The 21,526-nt window shown below is 35.8% G+C and overlaps 1 protein-coding gene across 1 annotated transcript in view; it reads right to left on the minus strand.

Annotated features, from left to right (window-relative positions):
• Positions 1-3,968, minus strand: part of LOC150102823 (homeobox protein engrailed-like) — an 86,578-nt gene extending 82,610 nt beyond the window's left edge. The window contains exon 1 of the mRNA XM_090399477.1: positions 3,557-3,968. Coding sequence (XP_090255603.1) covers positions 3,557-3,968 — 412 coding nt within the window. The remainder of the gene's footprint in view (positions 1-3,556) is intronic.
• Positions 3,969-21,526: the final 17,558 nt, after the last annotated feature.

Consider the following 21,526-nt stretch of genomic DNA (forward strand, 5'->3'; position numbering starts at 1 on the left):
TTTATTGTGCATGTTGTTAGCGTGAGCTCTGACAACTCTTGTTCACAGAGAGACCACCGAAATGGACATAGAAACGTAGTGGACGTGATCCGCATGTTCTAAACATTCATCTACACATGCTTGTTTGAATGAGCAGGACTGAAAATGTAATCTTATTATTCTGTATATAGTCTGCTATTTAGTAAACACGTAAAGGGAAAACATACATTCTATCTCATAGCGTAAAAATGAATTTTTATTTATGTCGTAACATCATTATCCCCTTTGCTTTTCCTTGGTCTAATCTAGTTTCATAAGCATATAGCTTTTCATTCATTTGTTCAGTCATCATTCAGTCTTATTTGTTGGATGAACAACAGTGGATCGAGTAAATTTTATGCATTATTTGGATAACAGTGAGTCGAATGAATTCTGTCTATTGTTTAGATAACAATGAATCGATTGAATTCTGTCTATTGTTTAGATAACAATGAATCCTGTCTCTTGTTTAGATAACAATGAATCAAATGAATTTTATTTGGATAATAATGCATCGAATGAATTCCATTTGTTGGATTAACAGTAACCGCGAATGATATTATTTCATACATAAATCCAGGAAGGTGTCTCCGCAATTAGATTATATAATATTTCTTGTGCGTTTACAGAATGTCATATTACGATAGCAATAATACCACGAAGCGTAACTTACTTGACATTCTTTAAAAAACAGTTTTTGCTTGTTATTCAAATTAAGTGCATTTACTCGGAACGTTAAACCCGTACAAAATATCATTTTCGCATTACACAGTTACTTACGCTAATTATGTTTGTAGATTAAAAGCTTTATGCACGGTTCTATAGCGAGTGGGATTCCCTTTCGCTAAACACCGTTTTTTTTTTGTTCATTTTTTAAAGCTTTTTCCCCTTCTAGCCTTCTTAATCTGTTTCTGCGTTAAAGAATAAATTATGCATATTGTGGCAATTGTGCTTTCCCTCATCTCCATTCCTCTAAATCTTTACAAAGTTCGCAAGACCTTTCACTATAACTAATGTTTCTACATTTTATTCGCTGCTGTTAATGTCCACCTGAAACCCAAGCAGCTTGTTTAATTCATTTTTCGGTTTTGTACCTTCTCTTAAAGATGTTTAACGCTTTACCCGTTGTCTCGTGGGCGAACGACAAGCAGGGAGCGTTCCGTAGAAATAACCTCCGTGGCGGTTACGAGAGAACGAACCATTCGATTAGTGTTAGCGGCAGCCGCGAATTGGCCAGCGTTTTGCTATATGCTGCTCCCACGCCGCTGCCACTAGAAGCACAGGCGACAAGGACCTCGCCGGGGGATGTAATCAGGGAGTAATGATTTGGTTAACACCGAAGGAATGGAGCGATACATCGTCACACATTTGAATCTTGGTGATGTTCACTGATAGCATTTAACTTTATTAGATCTAGAGGTAAGAAGGATGCGGAGATCGCGCTTGATAGGGTACAAATAAAAAAAAAGCTATTCGACGTTGCTGTTGGTTTTTATTGGTGAGCTATTGAAGAATGGAATAACTTTCCTCGAGATAAGTTGGTACCGCTTGGATCCTAATCACTCGCATCCTACAGAGGAAGATAGATTATCCGAATGTGTTGTAGCAGCTGTTGAGGTAATGATTGAAATGTAGACAGTTGTTCTCTTTTTTTTTTTTTTTATTACGAGGTTAGTGGTCTTCCCATTTAAAATTTCTCAAAATCGTTTGCTGTGTTTGACGTAAGGAAAGTAGCTAATCCGGATAAAAGAAAATGTATCTGGCAGCTAGCAAGGGCGGCAAATAAAAGTAAATTGCTTCCTGCATACAATACTACTTCCAATGATATTAGTTCCTTTTCTTAATTGAATCCTTCCCGTTTTGTTTAAAGGCGAATGGTTTTCATATGCATAATTTATTTCTTATTTAGAGCAGTGAAAATATTGAATGACTGAGCACCTAAAAGGTGTATTTGGTGAATAAAAAAAAAAAAGAAAAAAGATTTATTATGTATTTCGAATTTAATCGCTCTATATGGGCTCTCTTTTCCCTTGGGAACGACATTAATTTAAGATAAAACCGAAAGTAAAATTTATTTGCTACAAATTATTAACCTAATGAATATCTTTTATGATATTAGGATGCATGCGAAGAATCGCTAGTTTTAATTTAAAACCAGCACAATATTTATTCTAAACCAATGACTGAGTTCTCTTGAGCACAATAATGTATCGCTTTGTATAGAGTATCAGAATGTACCACCGTATACTGAAATAAAAGAACTTGTAAATACAACGCCGACAAATAAAGTACGTGACTGGAAATTGTGTAATGAATGTCGTCTGGCTACAGAAGTATATGGTTTAAATTAATCATAAGATCATAAATTAAATATTAATCATAAGACAGGCTAATCATGGTCGGTGGCAGTTAGTAAAATAAATAAAATAATAATCCATTTAATACTGATGTTTAAAATGCTATCAATAAAACATGTTAATTCCTGAAAGAAATTCATTGACGAATATTAGTTTACAAGACATCTGACAGGGTTTACTGAATTAGGCTTAGCGAGCTGTGTTAAGCGTTTTTATGAGAAAATGCTAATTCCTTCGCATTTCTGTTTTCATATCCGCTAACTGCGTCATTGTGTTACACCAAATTACACTCATCCCTAGTCTCGTTAAGTCAGGTTGCCTGATTAACACACACACACACACACAAAAAAAAAAAGGAAAAACTGAAGCAGTGAAAATAGTTTTCTCTTGAATATGTATTTTGTTCAAAGGATTTCAGAATTTCTATGCCTGCAGAATTATGAAAATGCCTTATAATATCATTCGGCAGAGTTAATTTGAAAGATGGACTTTTCTTTTTTAACTAAGCGCTCGTTACACTCTGTTTGTGTGATGATAAGCATTCGAGATCTACGAAGAATGCATTCCTTGTACTCGTATTAAATAAAAGAGAATCCAAATTTTTAAAATGTATAAAATTGAATACTGTGAACGAATAGTTCACACTTATCGGCTTTTTCGGCATTCACCAGCTTTCTAAGGAAAGTTAATGAAGAAATCAGCATTCTGCTGAAGATGAGTTTAAAACAGCTAATAACAAATAGATCGTGCTTGGGGTGTTTTCTTGTTTGAAAGTCTCATTCATGAGTCCTGGTTATTAAACGTTTAATGAGTTCTCACTTTTTATAGGTATTTTTGAAAAATAAATATGCGACGTTGCCGATTCCATTTTTGATTATGTGAAACCCAATTAAACTGTCATAAGACATCAGGCATATATGACGTATGTCGATTGTTTAAGTTTATTTGCAAAAGTTTATTTTTAAACTCTTTCTGCGAATCAAAACACGTCAAACAATGTGAAAATAAACCAATACTATAAAACCTAAACGTAAAATTAGGTATCAGTTTTCATATTAATTCTCGTTCGCCAAACACGTGGATCCGTGTGTGTGTGTTTCTGATATTTCAGTGGAGTGGAATTAATAAGTAAAATATCGGTCAAACCAGATCGGAGAAGAAGAAGAAAAAAATTCACATACCTGACGATGGCCTATCGGAATATCTCGTGCAGTACACCCACGCTGGCCATAAGAGCTGCGATCTTTTCCCTGACGATTCTTCTGCCGGTTCTGGCGAATTGTTTTCATTTCTCTGAGCAGAGTTATCAGAATTGTCCTTAATCTGGTTTTTATCTACAGGACCCTCTCGGTGAACGCTGTGATTGTCTCGTACGTCTCGCGACACGCGCCCGAAGTCGGGGGAGAGGATTTTCTCGATGGAGAACTTGAGAGTCTGCCCTGACGGCGGCGGAGCGGGACAGTTAGCCGGCTGGTGGGTTTCGCTGCTAGGTGCGGGAGGGTGCTGGGATCGCTCCGGGGTCGGTCGTCCGCTGCCAGAAAGGGAATGCTCAGGGCTGTGGACGGAGTGTTGTCTCTCCGTATCCAGAGCCATCGCTCTCCCCTGCTGCACTTACGAAACTGCAAAAACTTAAACTTCAGCAGAGCTGAGTGCGATTTTCAAGCAAACACATAAGGGACTTTCCGGAGAGAAAAACAGGGGAAAGGATCCGCTAATTGTCCATCGTGAGTTCTTATAAGCTCTTTTCTAACATTAATTGGTGCTAAGTGTGATCAGTTCATCGGGGATGTTGTTACTTGAAAACCTTCTGAGGTCTGATGTGTCTTCGCGGACGGCGACCTACGAGGTCAGCTGTGGTCGCTTGGTTATAGGAGATTCCATTGAAGAAATCACTGACTGGTTTTTATATGCAACCTTGGGAGATCCATGGATTGATTGCGTTTCTCCAGGTCCGCTCTGCCATATCTCTGTAGGCTCGCTAAGCACTCGATGCCCGTAACAACCCAACCCCTGTGGGCCACGTGTCTTTAGCCAATCAGATACGACCAAAGACGCAGGCTCTACCGGCGGAGGCTCGGTGTTGGCTGGTTATTAAAATGTCAGCCTGTGTTGAAGAGAGGGGGAGTGGATAGAGAGGGTATACAGCCTGAGTCACCAGGAACGCAGAGATATTTCAATCTGCAACACTTGATGGGATAATTTGAGAAGTTCTGATACACAGCTTCTAATCTGGATTAAGTGGACGTGTTAATTCCTCTTGACAAGACTACTCCTATCGCTTCGGCTGATAACTACAAACGGCAATCTGTTTTAACCCTTCTGGTACGGACACGGTGGCAAGAAAAGACAGAGAACACAAAAAATATTACCATAATAGGAAAAAAAAGTTAACCATGTGCGCCCTAGACAGTATTCACACCTTATAAAATGTATAAGAAATAAATATCGCATTTCCGTCGCAGTGTTGATATGAGAAAAATGCAGAAGGAAATTCCTAGTTGTCGTTTGCATTATTAATAAACTTCCTGTTATGATTCATACCTAATTATGATGCTGCAATCATTTTTTTTTCCACTTGCATTTTTCCCAATTATTATCAAATTCCCACTAAATGGTGTACGTTTTTCTACTTAGAAATCATAGCTAAAGTTCATTAAAAAAAAAAAAAATCATTCTCATTGTTTATCCTTTACTTATAGATTATTTGATTTTATTTCAAAGGCTCCGAGTTAATAGATTCTTGAATTACTTGTCTGGTTTAGATGGACTGAAAACAACGACAATAACAACAAACAAACAAAAAAAATCTAAATTGCCAGATTCAAATTTTTTAAATTAATTTTTCATAATTAATATATCCCCCCCTATGCATATGCTTAAGTCAAAAACGTTGTTTTTGTACTTGCTAATGGGAGATGATAAAAAAACAATTAATTTGGTAGCAACTTTTTTTTTTTTGGAGGAAACGACTAAGTGTAAAGGTATAAATAGGAGCGTGGAAGAGTTCACCAAGAGAAAATATATTAAACCGCAAGGAAGCTTATCAAAAACTTTATTCCATTTCAAGATTGGTTAATGCAATCATTAACCAATCTTGATCTTTGAAACAGAAGAAATTTAAAAGAAGTAGAATATAATAGGGATGGGTTTTTATCGGCTAAACGGCTTTCTAGTAACAAGCTATTCGCTAATCATCAGAATTTAATATATGATAGATAACAAAATTCCAATTTATTTATTTATTATAATCATTATTTACTTGTGCGATGTCTCTTTCAGAAAGCAATTAGATTCCAATTAATAATGTTGAATTCTTTAAATCCCTTATGTATGGATTAACATTAAAATTGTAACAATTAATTTGCGTTCTGTATTTTATATATAGTCATATACATTATATATATATATATATATGTATATATAGACTAATGTCCTACTAAAATCGTTAATTAATGTTAAATTCAAATCTTCATTTGATTAACTTTTTATGCAGGTTACCATTTTTTTTTTCTTCTAAATTCTTCTCCCACTCCAGTTTCCTCCTTTCTCCTTATTCATCAAATAATAATTCATCTCTTTGGCGGCCTTACTATGAGAGCTTTCCACACCTTTAACTGTTTAAAACCGGAAATTATAACTAAATTCTTGGAATGTTGTTGAATAGAGGTAATAGTTCAATATAACTAATGATGTGGCCGCAATCATAACGATATTCAATTCGGTTTCATACTCAATGTAAGAAATGTAACAAGATGAGAGACACGGATTGTCTTTCTCTCTTTGGTTCTCCGTATGAAGAAATTTTCTAGACGTATGTTTGCAGAATTGGCGGTCAACCAACATTGCGACGTTGTCTTTCCATTCTCATAGAAATTAAAGGATTCCAGTGGGGTATCATTCATTCAATAAGGGTTTGTAGCTTACGAACTTGTAGGAGCAAAAAGTGTTCCAATTTCCTCTTCCAACAGCTGTAACTTTTTTGGGGCGTCTCAAATTAGCTACGCTGTGATGTTGAGTTTTCCTGTTTGAACACTTTATTCTACTCATCGCTTAAATTTATGTGTCTCAATCGTATATAGTTGTAACAAGGTCTGAAAACGTCAAACAAACTGTTATTCAAGTTTAGTAAAGATCCATGAATTCTACCTTAAGAACTGAACAAATACGAAAGATTTTGTCCAATATCTGTCTTTTTTGTAAATACTTTCTAAAACATATATAATTATAGATGACAGTTAGGCATCGGGATTCCCAGTGGATTTTTACAGACGAGTAATTTTAAACCTAACGCACAACTTCACATAGCTAATTTAGTTTTGTGATTGGAGGTGCAAACCTTCTCATTCTGCATAGTTAGCTATGGTCTTGGTGATTGTTTTGTGTAGACAAGACATCGCTTGCTGAGCCTGGTCTTATGTTTAAAAATATAGTTAATACCCCCCCCCCCCACCACCACAATTCAAGAAGCATCTTTCCTTAGCTATGGTCTAGATCAAGTCATTTCTCCCGAATTATTATTAGACTAAAATCTCCATTTACAATAAACTTTAACGACATATTATACAGATGATTGGATTTATTCAACAATGCATATTTCGTTGTTCATTCTGCATAATTTATGCCTTTTTTATATAAACAATACTGTGCAATGATTTAAAATGCTTCACAGTTTGAATGTACAACAAACGTTGCTCCATGGAATGTATATGTGGTTTACTGTGTTGAACGATCAATCTGATCAGATAAATAATTCAATTTACGATGCATCAAATTAGACGAATCAGTTTTATTCATTAATACAGAGTTCCTTGAATGTATCAAACAATTTTATATACAATGTAACGCGCTGAATCCTAATGTGTATACCCAATGGTGAGCTATGGAAATTTTAACAAAGGGCTCGCATTGTCGAGCAAAAAAACAAAAACAAAAAAGGCCTAACTTAGCCCTTTATAATACTTATATTGCGACTTTGTAGAGCTTCTGTCAGATATGATAATTCCTGTAGGATATCAATCATTAATGCTAGATCTTTTAAAAATTCCAAATTGAGAAGTCGGTCTAAAAAGCCTTTACATTTATCGTTCGATGCAAAATGAATGCTTGCATAAAGCTGGGTAATTTCTCCACAAAGCAAGAGCCGTTCGTAAACTGCAAGCTGCCCATCGTGGTCCAAACTCACGGCCGATCTTTAAAATTTCGATACCAAGGTCTTTTGCAATCGTATTTAATTCTCGTTGATTTTTTGGTGATTGATGATAAATATCATATAATTTATTTCTGTATGCTTTTTATCGAATCGTCTAATGCTAAGTATAAACAATGAGCGCAGTGCCAAATCACAACGCTGGGAAATTTTTGTAGAAGTTTGATTGCAACACCTGATTGGTTTCCTAACATTACCCTAGCTCCATCAGAACAAAATGCAATGAGATGATTTTTTAAATAGTTATCAGAAAATCCATATGAATTTAAAGTAGCAATTATAGTAGCATGTATACATTCTGTGGTGGTATTTTCTAGTTCTACAAGATTATTAAACAAGAAGAGCAAGGGACTCGCAAATCTGAGAAAAATTTAACAAAGGGCTCGCGCGAACCCCTTATAGCTCACCACTGGATATAACCATTGGAAAGATTACATAAAGCATCATTAAATACCCCTCTAAACATAAATAGGAATTATGCGCACATCTTACTTGTTAGATATAACAAACGTTAATGACGCTGAATATTATATAATTTATTTATTGTAATATTCAGAATAAGAAGCGTTTTGACTGTTTAATTTCCAAGGTAAAAGTATTCGAATTAAAGTGAAATATTTAATTTGCAAATATGCTAATATTAATCCCAGTTAAGTATTCACTAGGCCATTTCTTATACGAAGTATGCAATAAAATAAAATCTACAGCTTCGTTGAACAGGTAACAATATTAAAAGGAGAAAATATCAAACAATTTTTCTGCATTTCGCTGTGATATCAGATTTAAAATTTTATTGCACTAAAATGCAAAAATGGAGTCGTTCGTTTCGCACAGTTCTGCAAAACAAAAGTCAAAAATGGAAATAATAGAAATCAAACGTCTCACTGCTGCCTTGATACGAAAAATACAAGTGGAGATTTCTCCCGATACTTCTTAAGAGAGACGAACGTACTGCGGCTAAGATGATGCTCCGTAGAGTATGTTTAAAATGTCTTTTGGCACTGTCGTGTAGAACAGAATACTGTTAAATCCATCGTGACTTGTAGTTATGATTTCTGTGTGGTGAGTTAGTATTTTGGGAGTTTGTTTCACGTGCGGATGCAATGCGTGTGGCCACACTGGAGCTTCTAATACAGCAGTAACTCACCGCATGACACTGCGTGCAGCGGCAAACGTTATATCTTTCACTAAGACGGTACATTTCCAGCTATCTGCGGAACAGCCAAAGTCCCTTAGAAAAATCGCCTTGACGACAGAGACATGAACAGTCACTTCCGCACTTTTTTTCCCCCTCTTCAACTGTGAGTCCTAAAATCTCTCAATTTTACTGGTGAAGGTATATCGAACTGTCAGGTTATTCTAGAAATGAAATATAAATGATAAGAAATGTAAGGGAGAGGCAGAGAATAAGAAACATGTGAAGAAAAAAAATCAACGAAGTTATGTGTCATGCGATTTTTTTTTAAGTAATTATTTCTCGTGGGGTGATCTTATAATCGTAATTCGTCCTGGTCAAATTATTTTTACTTGAAAAATAGTTTATAATGAGCTAGATTTATATGAAATAAATATTAATATTTATTCGTCAGCATGTTAATTGGATCTTCATGGTATTTGATTAAAGAAAAAAAAAATGAAACTTAAATTCATCATCATGTATTAGCAACAATGATGCGCGCGCTATTCCCTATGGAATTTCCTACATGAACAATTTGAACTAACAATAAACAGTTAATCCGAAAAATGATACGTTACATTGGGGAATTGCCAAAAGATTTTTTTTTAACTACTGCTGACCATGGATTATCTTGTTTAGCATAATAAGGTGCCACTAGTTACTGGCTAGTCTGTGATGTATTTGGTTATAATTACAGTCCCGTAAGTGTTGGATAACGTGGGTCTAGTATTATAAGCAGCTGCCGGCAAGCAGGGGAAAAAAAAAAAAAGTGTAACCGCATTTTTTTTTTCCATCTTCGACTTCTTGTGAATTCAGTGTTTGCCTTCATTATTAAATACTAAACTGAAATTTTTATGTTATTATTTCTTATTTCACACAGTTCTGCAAAACAAACGTCAATTTTAGAGTAACAATATTAGATAATATTGTTACTCTAAATAAGATTAGTCAAATAATATTAGAGTAACAATTCCATTCTTACTCTAATATTATTTCTCAAACATTAGTAAATCAAAATATTATTTCAACAATATTACTGTTGCTGTTCATTTTAAACCCGTACTGCACTAAAAGTATCAGAAGTATGGCATCATTTAGTGGACCTCTTCTTATTACACTGCTCACATTGGATGCATGATTATCACAGGGCATAATGAAATATGCAAATTACATAATTATAATATTTTAACGTATATTCATGACCTTACTAGCTAACACTGAAACTTGTTTCAGAACACGTATGATATACACATACATATTCTAGTAATAACCTTTTAAGTCTAAGAAGGCTACGGCGCTCAGATAAAATATTTGTTTGTTTTCTGCAAACCTCCAAGTTTTACGGTTAAGTTTAATGTGTCCAGGTTTCCTGGGTAAACCGCAAATTGCATCTGTGACAGTTCGCTGTCAACTCAAACAGGGAAGTATTCCGATAAGGGCCGTTACGTAGTTTTATTGCACTCCCTAAAGTACTTTGGTGGTCCTCGTGTGCCCCAAAGCTACACTGGATCCATGGGAAAATGTTTGTTCTCAGTAAATGCGCAACAAAAGACAACATTTTTGAAGACATAGTCTAAAGAAGAAGTAGATTTCACACTGCGTGAGAACACCATTATTTTCCACCTTTAGAACACAGCAATGGAATGCCACCTTGAGTTTATATGCTGTGTGTCTTTGTCTCAATACTTAATGCAAATAATTTCATTCTTGTTCACATTATAGATAGAAATTCTGTCGTCCTTTTACTGAAGGGGATGACAGACGGGTCTTCTTTCGCTAAACACATTTATTATACGGAAGCGCGAAAATAGTGATATAAATGGCTTGACGCTTCAATTGCATTAGAGCCCCTCAGCTCAGTCGATGTTCTCTTGGATTGAAGAGATCTGGGTTCGTATCTCGCCTGGGATGACAGGAACCTTTATTACAGGATTTCATGTGAAGGTTGAGTTAGTTGGTTTCATACGGGGGGGGTTGATTGATTTTCCCTCCCAAGTCATTCGGGTTGTTCATCAAGCAACACTGCAAAACTGGCCCGAAGTTGCTTCGTCCCCTGTTCAAAACTACCCAACGCATTTGCAGCTTATGCAAATTGAAACATTTCATTAAATGGATTCGAGTCTACCGTCTCAGTTACGGTGGAAAAGAAGTTCACGATAAATTTTTTCCCTAGGTTTAGCTTTAAAATTCGCAACAGATGCCATAATTTCTAATCTGTTGGAAGTACAGAATGAAGTATTTCCTTTGACTTGCTTTTCTATTTTATATCGCAATTAATTAAGGATTTCCTTTTACACCAGACAATGGCATGCCTGGACATTTCTTTATCGATGAATTATCAGGTAATTATATATTGCTTCAGATAATATTATACGCTTCTGTAATATCATCTTATTCATATTCTGATACGATATTTTTTTGGCCTTATTTATCTCGAGATACATCAGTAGCGTGAAAGGAATACTAAAATATATTTGGAAGAAGGTAAACAGCAATTGATTTACTGCTAAGGAGTAGTTTGTATGGAACAGTATTTATCATGAAATTCAACATTTGGATTTGCTTTCATAATTAATTTTTACGATGCAAGTAAGTGATGAGTTGTTCTAATGTGTAAATGGCATTTGGTTATTGCTACATAGCCCAGGAGATGCAACTGCTTCGTCTCTTTCGGTGTATTCCGGTCCTTTTTAATGTTGGATTTGTGCCTAATCTGAAACAAATAACCTCCACAATATTTTCTTCTACTTCCGAAAGATGGGATTTCTGCATCATGAAATCTTCCCTTCGCTCCTCAACTGGCCAGTCAACCATGAACTGTCAGATGATAGTTGTTTCCCTCGACACGAACTGCTTATGCCTTTCTATGGAAAAATCGTTTTTTTTTTTTTTCTTCCGCTACTTCTGATAATGAAAACTCTTATTACATTTTGCGAGCATGTTTACAGTTACTCCACTGGCGTGACGGAGGAAAATGTCGTCCGACTTACGAATTAGTTCATCCGATATTATCTTGAGTTGTGTTCCTTGAGAAAAACGCAGACATCGATCAAGCATTCTTTGCTGTGTCGGCGTCAAGACATTATTTGCACTCGGAACTCATTCTTTCCCCCCACCCACCCACCCACAGTTGCCACTTAGGTGAGAACGGTATCACACCTCGTGCGCCACGTTTGCAAACCATAATTTCACTTTCCCTTCTTCAACTACGTTCATCTTAAACACTGCTCTACTAACCACTCACTAAGGAATTGCTCGCTAAATTAAGTGCGTGAATTGCTGCCCACGTGAAAAGTTTCATTCCCACGGATACCTCCCATCACGGAAACATTACATTAATCTCGAGTATGTCATTGGGGGAGGAAAAACCACACCGAGTTTATCGATGATCTCCGTTGCCTTGTTAAATGATCTTCTTTTTGTGGCAATTGAGCAGTGAAGTTTCTTTAGCTCACTTAGACTGAAAAGAAAGCGAGTGGATTCATTGCATATCCTTGTTTACATCAACCAGTAAAAAAAAATATATAATAAAAAGCTCTTAAACTGGTGTTTAAATTAACTAAATAATATTCATTTCGGCTTTTGTATATAATCCTAAGGTTCCCTATGTACCCCAGACTAAATCAGACATCGCAGCATTTACTCTTCGTTGGAAAAAATTTCTGGTTCGAATCCCATCTGTGGAATCTTTTACCTGAAGGCAAAGGTATCCGGGGTCACATAGCTTTTCTCGTCTGCAAGTAGACAAACCGATCCCATGAACATATTTGCATAACTGAACATATCGCCGTAAGGGATACAGCAAAAGAATCACGAACAAATTACACCCAGCCAGGGTACTTAACCCATCTTATATTGTAAGCGAACAGCAGTAGCAGAACTAAAGCACATTCGGTTGAGCTTGGGATGAAGGAGACTTTTTGTAATGGCTGGCGGTTGGTAACAACTTATTCCTATATTGTAGAAAGGAATTTTGGGTTTCTGAAGGAAGTTTCTCATGAGTAATAATTTATTTTTATTTTTTATAAATAACAATTATGGTTACCCATTTCATGAGTAACCATAAGAAATATGAATTTCTTTCAAAATATCAAATTAGTTTAAGGCTTGAAATGTTTAAATTATTTCGTAGCTTTCCTTAATGCAAAGCAGTGTTTATCGCCAACTGATGTTACTGTCTATAAAATACGGAAAGAATGGAATAAAATAGATTTTAGGTCCAAGTTTTAGGTATATAGTAACATCATGATCGTAAGATCTTTAATCGTGATATGTAAATAAATCTCTGTTTCAGCTCGTCTTATTAAAGGCCTAGTCACTAAGTTTACGAATAATGGGTGTAACTTTCCTTAGGGTAACTATAGCAGTGAATTGGGGGGGTGTCTATACAATTTTGAAATTAAAGTATATATGATGTTAGGTTTTAGGTTTCGTTTACTAGCTTGAAAGAGATGACCTATAGTTGCCATGGCACCAGGTCAGCTGCCTACAAAAGAGTAAAAAATACGCATACAAAATAATCACCTTTCTTTTGCATAAAATCAAGAACTGTTTACTGTTTAGTCTGTGGCTTAAAAATGGCTGCAGGTGATTTCGCACGTATTTCATGCTCGATTTGCTTAGCGTGATTGTGCTCCTGTGCAAATACTTACACCCATAGCAGCTATTTAGTCGAGCCTTGCATATCTTGCCACAATAGTGTGGGAGAAGGAACGAAGAGTTCAACGAATCGTGTTCTGCCATGATGTTTATCAATAAGGCGATGTCTGTATTGACTGTCACACTATTAGTTTGGTAGATGACTTCCCCACTATATAGAACGAGGCAGAGGGAGGGGTCGTTCAACAAGCAGAAGCGTAAATGAAAGGGGTTGTACAGTGAAATGTCAGAATTACTACATTCAGTAAGTGTCCTTTTATCAGTGTGCTGCTACATACGGGTCACTTAAATTTTGCTGCCATTCAGAACATGCGATTTAGAATAATATAATTTTTGTGTTCTGACACAAGTAAGTATTAATGTGGCTAATAACCAAATTTGAACCTATAGTCAAGATTTAGTCTGAAGAATAAATTCTATTAAAAATTCATTGGTTCCACATGATCACATGTTTGTTACGAAGGTTCAGATATTTCTGTCTCGTTATTTTGGAACCTGAATAAAGGGGATCTGCTATACTTCGAATTCCATTTAGAAATGACGCGTTTTCCGCGGGCATTATCCTTCGGTTTTTCTGGAAGATCAGTTGGAAACATTTATCGAAATCCCTTTTAAAGTTTTTGAGCCTCGAAACAGAAAATATCTTAAGATCAATTCAGATGAATAAGAGGGTACATGTTGTAGTGGTTGTAGTATTTCATTTTGTAGAAAACTATCTCATAATAATAATAATAGCACTTGAGGTGAATGAGTTCTAGTTCATATCTGCGGTTAAAGTTGAATCACAAAGATATAGAAATTCCAACCTCTCCCCCCCCCCTCTCTCTCTCACGTGCAGTGAAACGTTTATCATTTCGAATTATTATTATTTTCTTTTTTCTCCTCCACTTTCATTATTTCTCGATGTCGTTGGCTGATCAGAGCGTGGATCACTTTTAGTCGACTCTTCCCTCTTTAAACCTTGGGATCACTGCACAATATTAATCGGCTTCATCGCTAAGTTAATTGATCTCAGTTGGACAAGAAGGGAGGAAGTTATGTCTGTTTTGTTTAGCAGAAGCGAGACCAGCAAATCATTTGTAGAAATGCACTCAGTTAGTAAAGACGGTCCCTTAATCGATGAAACAGCCAAAAATGTTTTGCCCGACTTCGGTGCACGTTTATTTGAGAGTTGTAGCTTGAATTAATGACAATAATGCATTCTCATTGTGTTTTGTAGTTTATTGCTTCCTATCTATTAGAATATAAAGAGCTTCAAAGAATAGTCACCGGCACCGAATTCTGCTTCAGTCGGGAAAAACTACCACAATGAGCTGAACTTAAACATTTGGTTGGTTTTCTATTGCAAAATATATAAAAACGGTCACCCAAGAACCATCATGTCGGAAGATGTGTTGCAACATCTACCCGAAAAATAGCACACTATAGATTGATATCACCATTACAATGATCCCTCTCATTTTGGCCCCAAACAACACGAGTCTTGTTTCTTATCCTCTTTAACACTTTCATTGCCAAGCTGAAAATTGGAATTTCGTGTGGTGGCCAAATTTTTTATATTTTTTTATTTAGTTAGCGACGTCCACGCGATAACGCGTGATCGGCCGTTTGGTGAGAGCTCGCACCGCGCGATATCGCGTGATTGGCAATGAACATGTTAATACCCAGATCTAGCGTCATTTTATTATTATTATTTTTTTTTTTTAAAACTTCTGGTTGACGCTGAAGGAAACAATAAATAAATAAATAAATAAAAAATTCCAAGATACATTTCAAACACCAGACTTCGCTTCCACAAACATTTTCAATAATAGCAGTTGTAATGGCGCGCTGGGGGAGGGAGTACTTCGAAAGAGATATCACTAATAGCTGGTAAATACCATTATCACAGATGGGGAGGAACATACAATCCAGAATTATTCCTTGTCTTCTATTATCAATTCTGAACACAGAGCACGTTTTTAGATCTACCACGAAGCTGATGTACAATTCATATTCATGGATGTTAACAAGTATTGTGTCAAACGCATAACCACTTTGATTATTATAGTTAAAATTTATTTTAGTGTATGCAATTTTAGACTTATTAACTGTATATTCTATCATTGATAGTTTTTGGTGTGTGATTCGCGATCCTGAGCGTTGAAATAATATAAAAAGAAACCGTAATAACAAAGAATTGTGTAACACAGCTGAATATAGTTTGACAGAGTTGGCAAAATACACATTTCAGATAGGAGATCAGTAACGTTAAACGAGTATTATTGTGTATAACATAAATTTGTAATAGGAAAGAGTGAAATAGAAACATTTGATAACTTGGCTGGCCTGTGCTTGTATTTCTCCTCTGATACTGAACTAAAATCTAACAATCTGCAATTGCAACTAAGATAAGGAAACCAGAAGCCTTCTCTACTGTATGTAGTGAGTTTGAGTTGAGTTGCTTTTCGTGGTAATTCATCCTCTTCTGTCCAGCATCGAGTGGTTTCTGTTAACAAGTTGCTCATACAAAGTTATTGGCGGTCATGGTTTCAACTCATTTAGCTTCAGGACTGTGAGTCGTGTGCCAAAGTTGTGTCTGGTGCAAAAGATCTGCTTTTTATGTGATCTCACAGCCTGTTGAATGTTGAGCAAAGACGCTATCCTTTCGGCAAGTATAGCATGCTGAATGTGATGTTGGTTTCACTCATATTTGTTGCCGATGCCTCTCCATATGATGTTATGGATTTATTTTTTTATTGATGGGAATGTTTTGTATCATCGCTTTAAAAGGATACAACGCATTAAAGGTCTTACATAATCATTCATCATTTGCTGAAAATCTGATTTTCATTTGCTGGCTTTTTGAAAACAGCACTTTTAACTATAAAATAATAATAATAATAATAATAATAATAATAAATATATAAGAAATGATGCACATTTGACAGAAGTGAATTTAATCACTAATAAGAGATCCCGAAGATCGATGAATAATTAACATTGAGAAGACATGAAGTTTGCAGGAGAACGTAACACTGCTTTTTGGGTGAAACAACACTTGATTTCCAATGACTTCTGATCGTAACTAGTAACTTTCCAAGCGTTTCTTTGCCATTTAGCAACACTTCACAAAGCTACACTTTTACATTAGGAAATGGTTTATCAGAAGCGCTTCTCTAGCGCAGTCGGGAAAACACTATGACCTTTGGTTTGAGAGACTTCAGGTCTATTTCCAGGTGAGTGCGAGAGGTAGGCTTTTTTTAAACTAATGATTTCACACGAGGTAGTGTGGAGTATTCATCCCGGAAACTCAGATTTTTACCATCCCCCCCTCCTATCTCCTCGACATAAGCGAATCGGGCCAGAAAATGCACACGTTTAGTCGCATTATGACTAACCTCACCTTAGTTGTTTCTGAGACGAAATAGGCCCCTTCATGTATATTAGTAGCAGAATGCTCACCACTACTTGTAACTGTTTTGTATATGGATCCAACGTAATCTCCATAGAAAGATTGGTGTGATAGAAGGGTGAGTGCACTGAAATGGCACGCCCGCCGAAGCTCTAATTAATAATAATAATAATAATAATAAAATCCAGTTTGATATTGCATAGTGATAACGGAGGAGTGGAAGTGATTATTTAGCTTTTAGATAATAATATGCATTTAATGATAAACATAGCTGATATAGACTTCAGAAGAATTATATATATTATTCCCATACAGATGGCCACCAATCTAAAGCAGATTATTGTCATGCGTGTACTGCATTGAATGAATTAAAAAAAAAAAAAAACTGCCAAATAATTGTTCGTGATTCAGCATCTGTCGGCGATCTTGGCTGTAAGACACTGACTTCGATTTCGAATTGTTTATCGTGCATTAAAAAGTACGTATTTGTCCTACATATTTCATTTTGTTATATTGTTTCGTCGATGTGATTTAATGTTTTCCATCGCTCGTCCCTCCCTGAAATTTGGTATATTTTTGATGAAAATACAAAATAAATTTTTGCTTGCAAAAACTCAATGAGGTAACTTTAAAACGAGGCTTACTTTTAATGATATATGCAGGTTTGTCCTGTGCCGAAATTCAGACACTTTACGATCCTTCAGGGCTTATTAAATGCAAGATTATTAAATTATTAAAGCCAATAATTAAACCACCAGCAATATTTATCCTGTATAAAGGGTAATACCTCAGTTGGGACCATATAATTTCCCATTGAAAGTAAAATCGTTTTCCCCCCTTCCGGATCCTCATGTTTATAAATTCCTTTTCGGGGGGGGGGGGGAATAATTGTTAATTTAAATTGTTAATGACTGTGGAATGAAATTAAATATTACGTTTCCTTTACCCATTTTACTCTAATTACAGATAAAGATGAACGCATTTTTCGTTGTTTTCAAGCAGTTTATTTTTGCCCTAAGTTTAGATCATTAGTGCATCGACTACGCGCAATTTTGACGGAGTTCTTCGATGAAGAATTCATATTTCACTCAAGAAGAAACTTTTATTCGACCGCTAAATTCCACAAACTGTGGAACCATCTGTTTCAGAAATGCATGAAATATTTGCGTGCCACTCGCGTACCTCCCCCCCCCCTCATTCCTTAAATCATTTACTTTCTGTACATCGATGTTTTTTTTTTTTTTGTTTTGTTTTTTTTTCCTGCAATGTCCAATCATTCTTTTCTACAATCCACAGCTATAAAAGCAAACTTTAATTTCTTCAGATCGATAATTCTTCTTTCCTCTTGGGGCAACCCTGTCATTCTATGATTTCCTTCCTTCTTTCGCGTATCTTCATTCTATATTTCCATTCTTTACTGTTTTTAAATCTTTCTTAGCAGGAGTTTATTCTGTTATAATAAAGTCAACTACGAAAAGTATACCGGGGAGTATTAATAGTGGTTGCATTAAATCTAATCTGGTTTATTGTTGTATGTAAATGTATGTCAATTTATTGAATAAATTTTAATTTTACATTTAAGTTATAACCAAAACAAACAATCCATGAAATAAGCATCTTTTAGGCACTTGACGATCTTTAATATGCTCTCGTGCTTGGTCCCTAAACGCTAAACTTAGCACCAGGTGCCAATATTTTTTATTATTTCAATTATTGTAAATTGGCATCATACTTAAAAAAAAATCATAAAAACAACACAGCCTTGAACGTGTGTTGAATATTTTTTTTTAAAGCTGTTACTAAAAAGGAAGAAATTAGTTGATTTTTTTTTTCCCGTTTTTGTGTTAACGTATGACACTATTTGACCCAAGTTGGAGTTTGCACAATTCAAAGGTTATTTGGAATGCTTTTATTTTATAATCGTTTAATTGATTGGATGATTCGTTCTAATTGTTGACTTTCACTCCGAATATTTCATGACAATGATGCAGATTTCTTAGTCTTATATCTAGTTGTGATCATTAAGCTGAAAAAAAATTGCTTATTATTTCCCACGTTTGAAATTCGAAACTCGTCGAATGGGATTTCTATTCGAATAAATTACTATGCCTGAGATTGTTAATATTGATTTCAAAAATGAAGTCCCTGTTCCGGAGTCGCCAAGGATTGTTTCAAATTCCAATACTTAATAGTCATTTTGATACTGTAATGCTTTTCTGACTCTTCTTTACTGCTAAATTACAGTTATAACATTGTATCTGAACAATGAATGGAAGCACCTCCTGGGTGACATGAGCCCAACTAGCAGATATTTTTCTTTTCTTTCTTCTTTTTTTTCCCCTTTATATATATCATTTTACTTGAATTACTAAATTAGAGTTCAACTTTTTCGGACCCCGTAATTCACGCAAGCCTGTGTTATTGTTGGCCTCTCACCAGGAGTCCATTTAGGATGGCAACTGCACAAACTCTGCTTCGAATGATCGGAGTTCCTGTTGTAGACCTAACTTATATATAATGTTATTATCAAGTATATTGGAGGTATTGACTTTATGATTGTTTTAATATGAAAATCAAGTCAGTTTTCCATTTACGTAGTGTATCTCTTTAGATCATGCCATAATTTTACCATTTCGTATTGTCGAGGTCATCTCCGTACTCAGACCGAGTATTACTCAAAAATTACTTCAACAGATGATTTCAACTGTTCCCGCACGCGATTATATCATCAAATGGTACCATCACACGGAGAAGTCACAGTATAGTGCGAACCGCTGTTCGAATTTAAACATATAAGGTTCTGGCAGTTAATGCTGCGCACAGCGCGCTAAAATATCACCAGCTTCGTTCTTAAAAGCTGCGAAAAATAAACTGGAACTCAGAACGCTTGTAAGCAGTTGCGAGAATATTTCGTTCTTGATCGCGTCATGATATTGATGGCGGGAGTAGCATTCTACATAACAGACACAAGTGAAATCATCGTTGCCATGCAGCCACGGAAGCATAACATTGCATCCATTTTAGATAGCTATGAAACAATACAAAATGAGTTTACTATGCAGAGATATATAAAATGTTCATCGAAATTTTATATGGCTCCTTTATAATAATTTATTATTTTTATTATGAACCCTTGAGGGATGCCAAAGAGCACTCATACCTGCTATCACACTTTCTCTTAAATTCATTCATACTGGATACGCTTACCACTTCATCAGGCTAACTGTTTCACTCATCTGTGTGTGTGAGAAAGAGAGAGAGAGCAAATGGTTCTCATTCCTTTCTTAAGAATACACAAACTTGGAGAGAGCACAAGCGGATGCCCTCTTGTGCTCTCTCCACCTCCCATATTGCGAAAAATTTCATGAGTCGATAAGCTATACATCCTTCCAGAATACGAGAGACCTCTATCATATTACCCCTCTTTCTCCTGTTTATCAGTCTGTAGCCCACATACTCTCAACACATTCTTATCTACATTCCATAATATTCTGATATAATTTATGTTACCTTTCTTACACCCCTTTTCACTACTTTATCCCCATCCGAACCCAGTAGACCAAATCTACGCATAGTAGTTAAGATGCTGTCGTATCAAGGCCTTGTTAATGAGCAAAATGACTTCCTTATCCTTACATATCAATGTCGTTTCACCATCACAATTATTCTCTGAGTAAATTGTATTTCAGTTTTTGCGATGTGACCTTTGAACTTCAAATTCCTATCCCCCATAATCCCTAGATTCCTAGCCTAATTATCTTCTTATGGCATAATTCCACCAATATGCTCGCCTGATTGGTCGAGTGGTTAGCGTATCCTTTCTCCAGCCAACGGGTCGCAGGTTCGAATCCCGTCGTAGGCATTAATGCTCATGATTTTATTTAGGCGGAAATTAATTTCATCGTCCGGTGTGAGACACCGCGCTGCTTACTGATGGGGCTTGAAAAAGTTCAATGTTTGATCTTTAGAGCAGGGTCCGGACAATATAAAAATGAATAAAATATACAAAAATTTTAAAAATTAATAGAATAAAAAGCCATAACTACTCAGAATTAATTTACTACAGGCTTACGACCGTTCGTGAGTGGAAATCACATATTGCATATAATATGCCACTGAAAATGTTCATCGCACCAAAATGCATAACTTTACACTTAGTAAGATTAAATTCATAGCCATTATGACTTGTCTATTGTCCCAGCTTATTCAAATAAATATGAGTGCTGTATATCAGTAGCAGCGCTAATTGGCGTGACAATCTTTGCGTAATCAAAGAACAACAGAAAAATATGTCGTTAATGTACATTTTGAGCAACGATGGTCCAAGGACTCTTGGATACCACACTGGCCACTTTGAATCTAATAGATTCACCAATAACACTTTCTGATACTTGTCCATCAGCTACCCACTTATCCAAGTCAGTAGGTTATATTTCAATCCCATATTCTCTGATTTACGCAACAACCTTTCTTTTGGTATCTTATCAAATGCCTTAGCTAAGTCCAGCAGTGTCACAGTATTCCTGTAGGATATTTCGTAATCCGAGATACAAGTTATACAAACATTTCAAGGGCCAAGCCAATTCGGCTGAACATTCTATTAGCTTCCCTGTTGCCGAATTCTTGTCCAGTACAACAACTCTTGAACCTCATTCTCAGTACTCATTATTTGAAAAATCTCATCAGCTTCTGACATTTGTATTCCCTAAAGTTAA

The sequence above is a fragment of the Typopeltis vanoorti genome, chromosome 10, assembly GCF_054136105.1.
Source record: "Typopeltis vanoorti isolate ZY-2024b chromosome 10, IOZ_Tvanoo_1.0, whole genome shotgun sequence".
Taxonomy (NCBI): domain Eukaryota; kingdom Metazoa; phylum Arthropoda; class Arachnida; order Uropygi; family Thelyphonidae; genus Typopeltis; species Typopeltis vanoorti.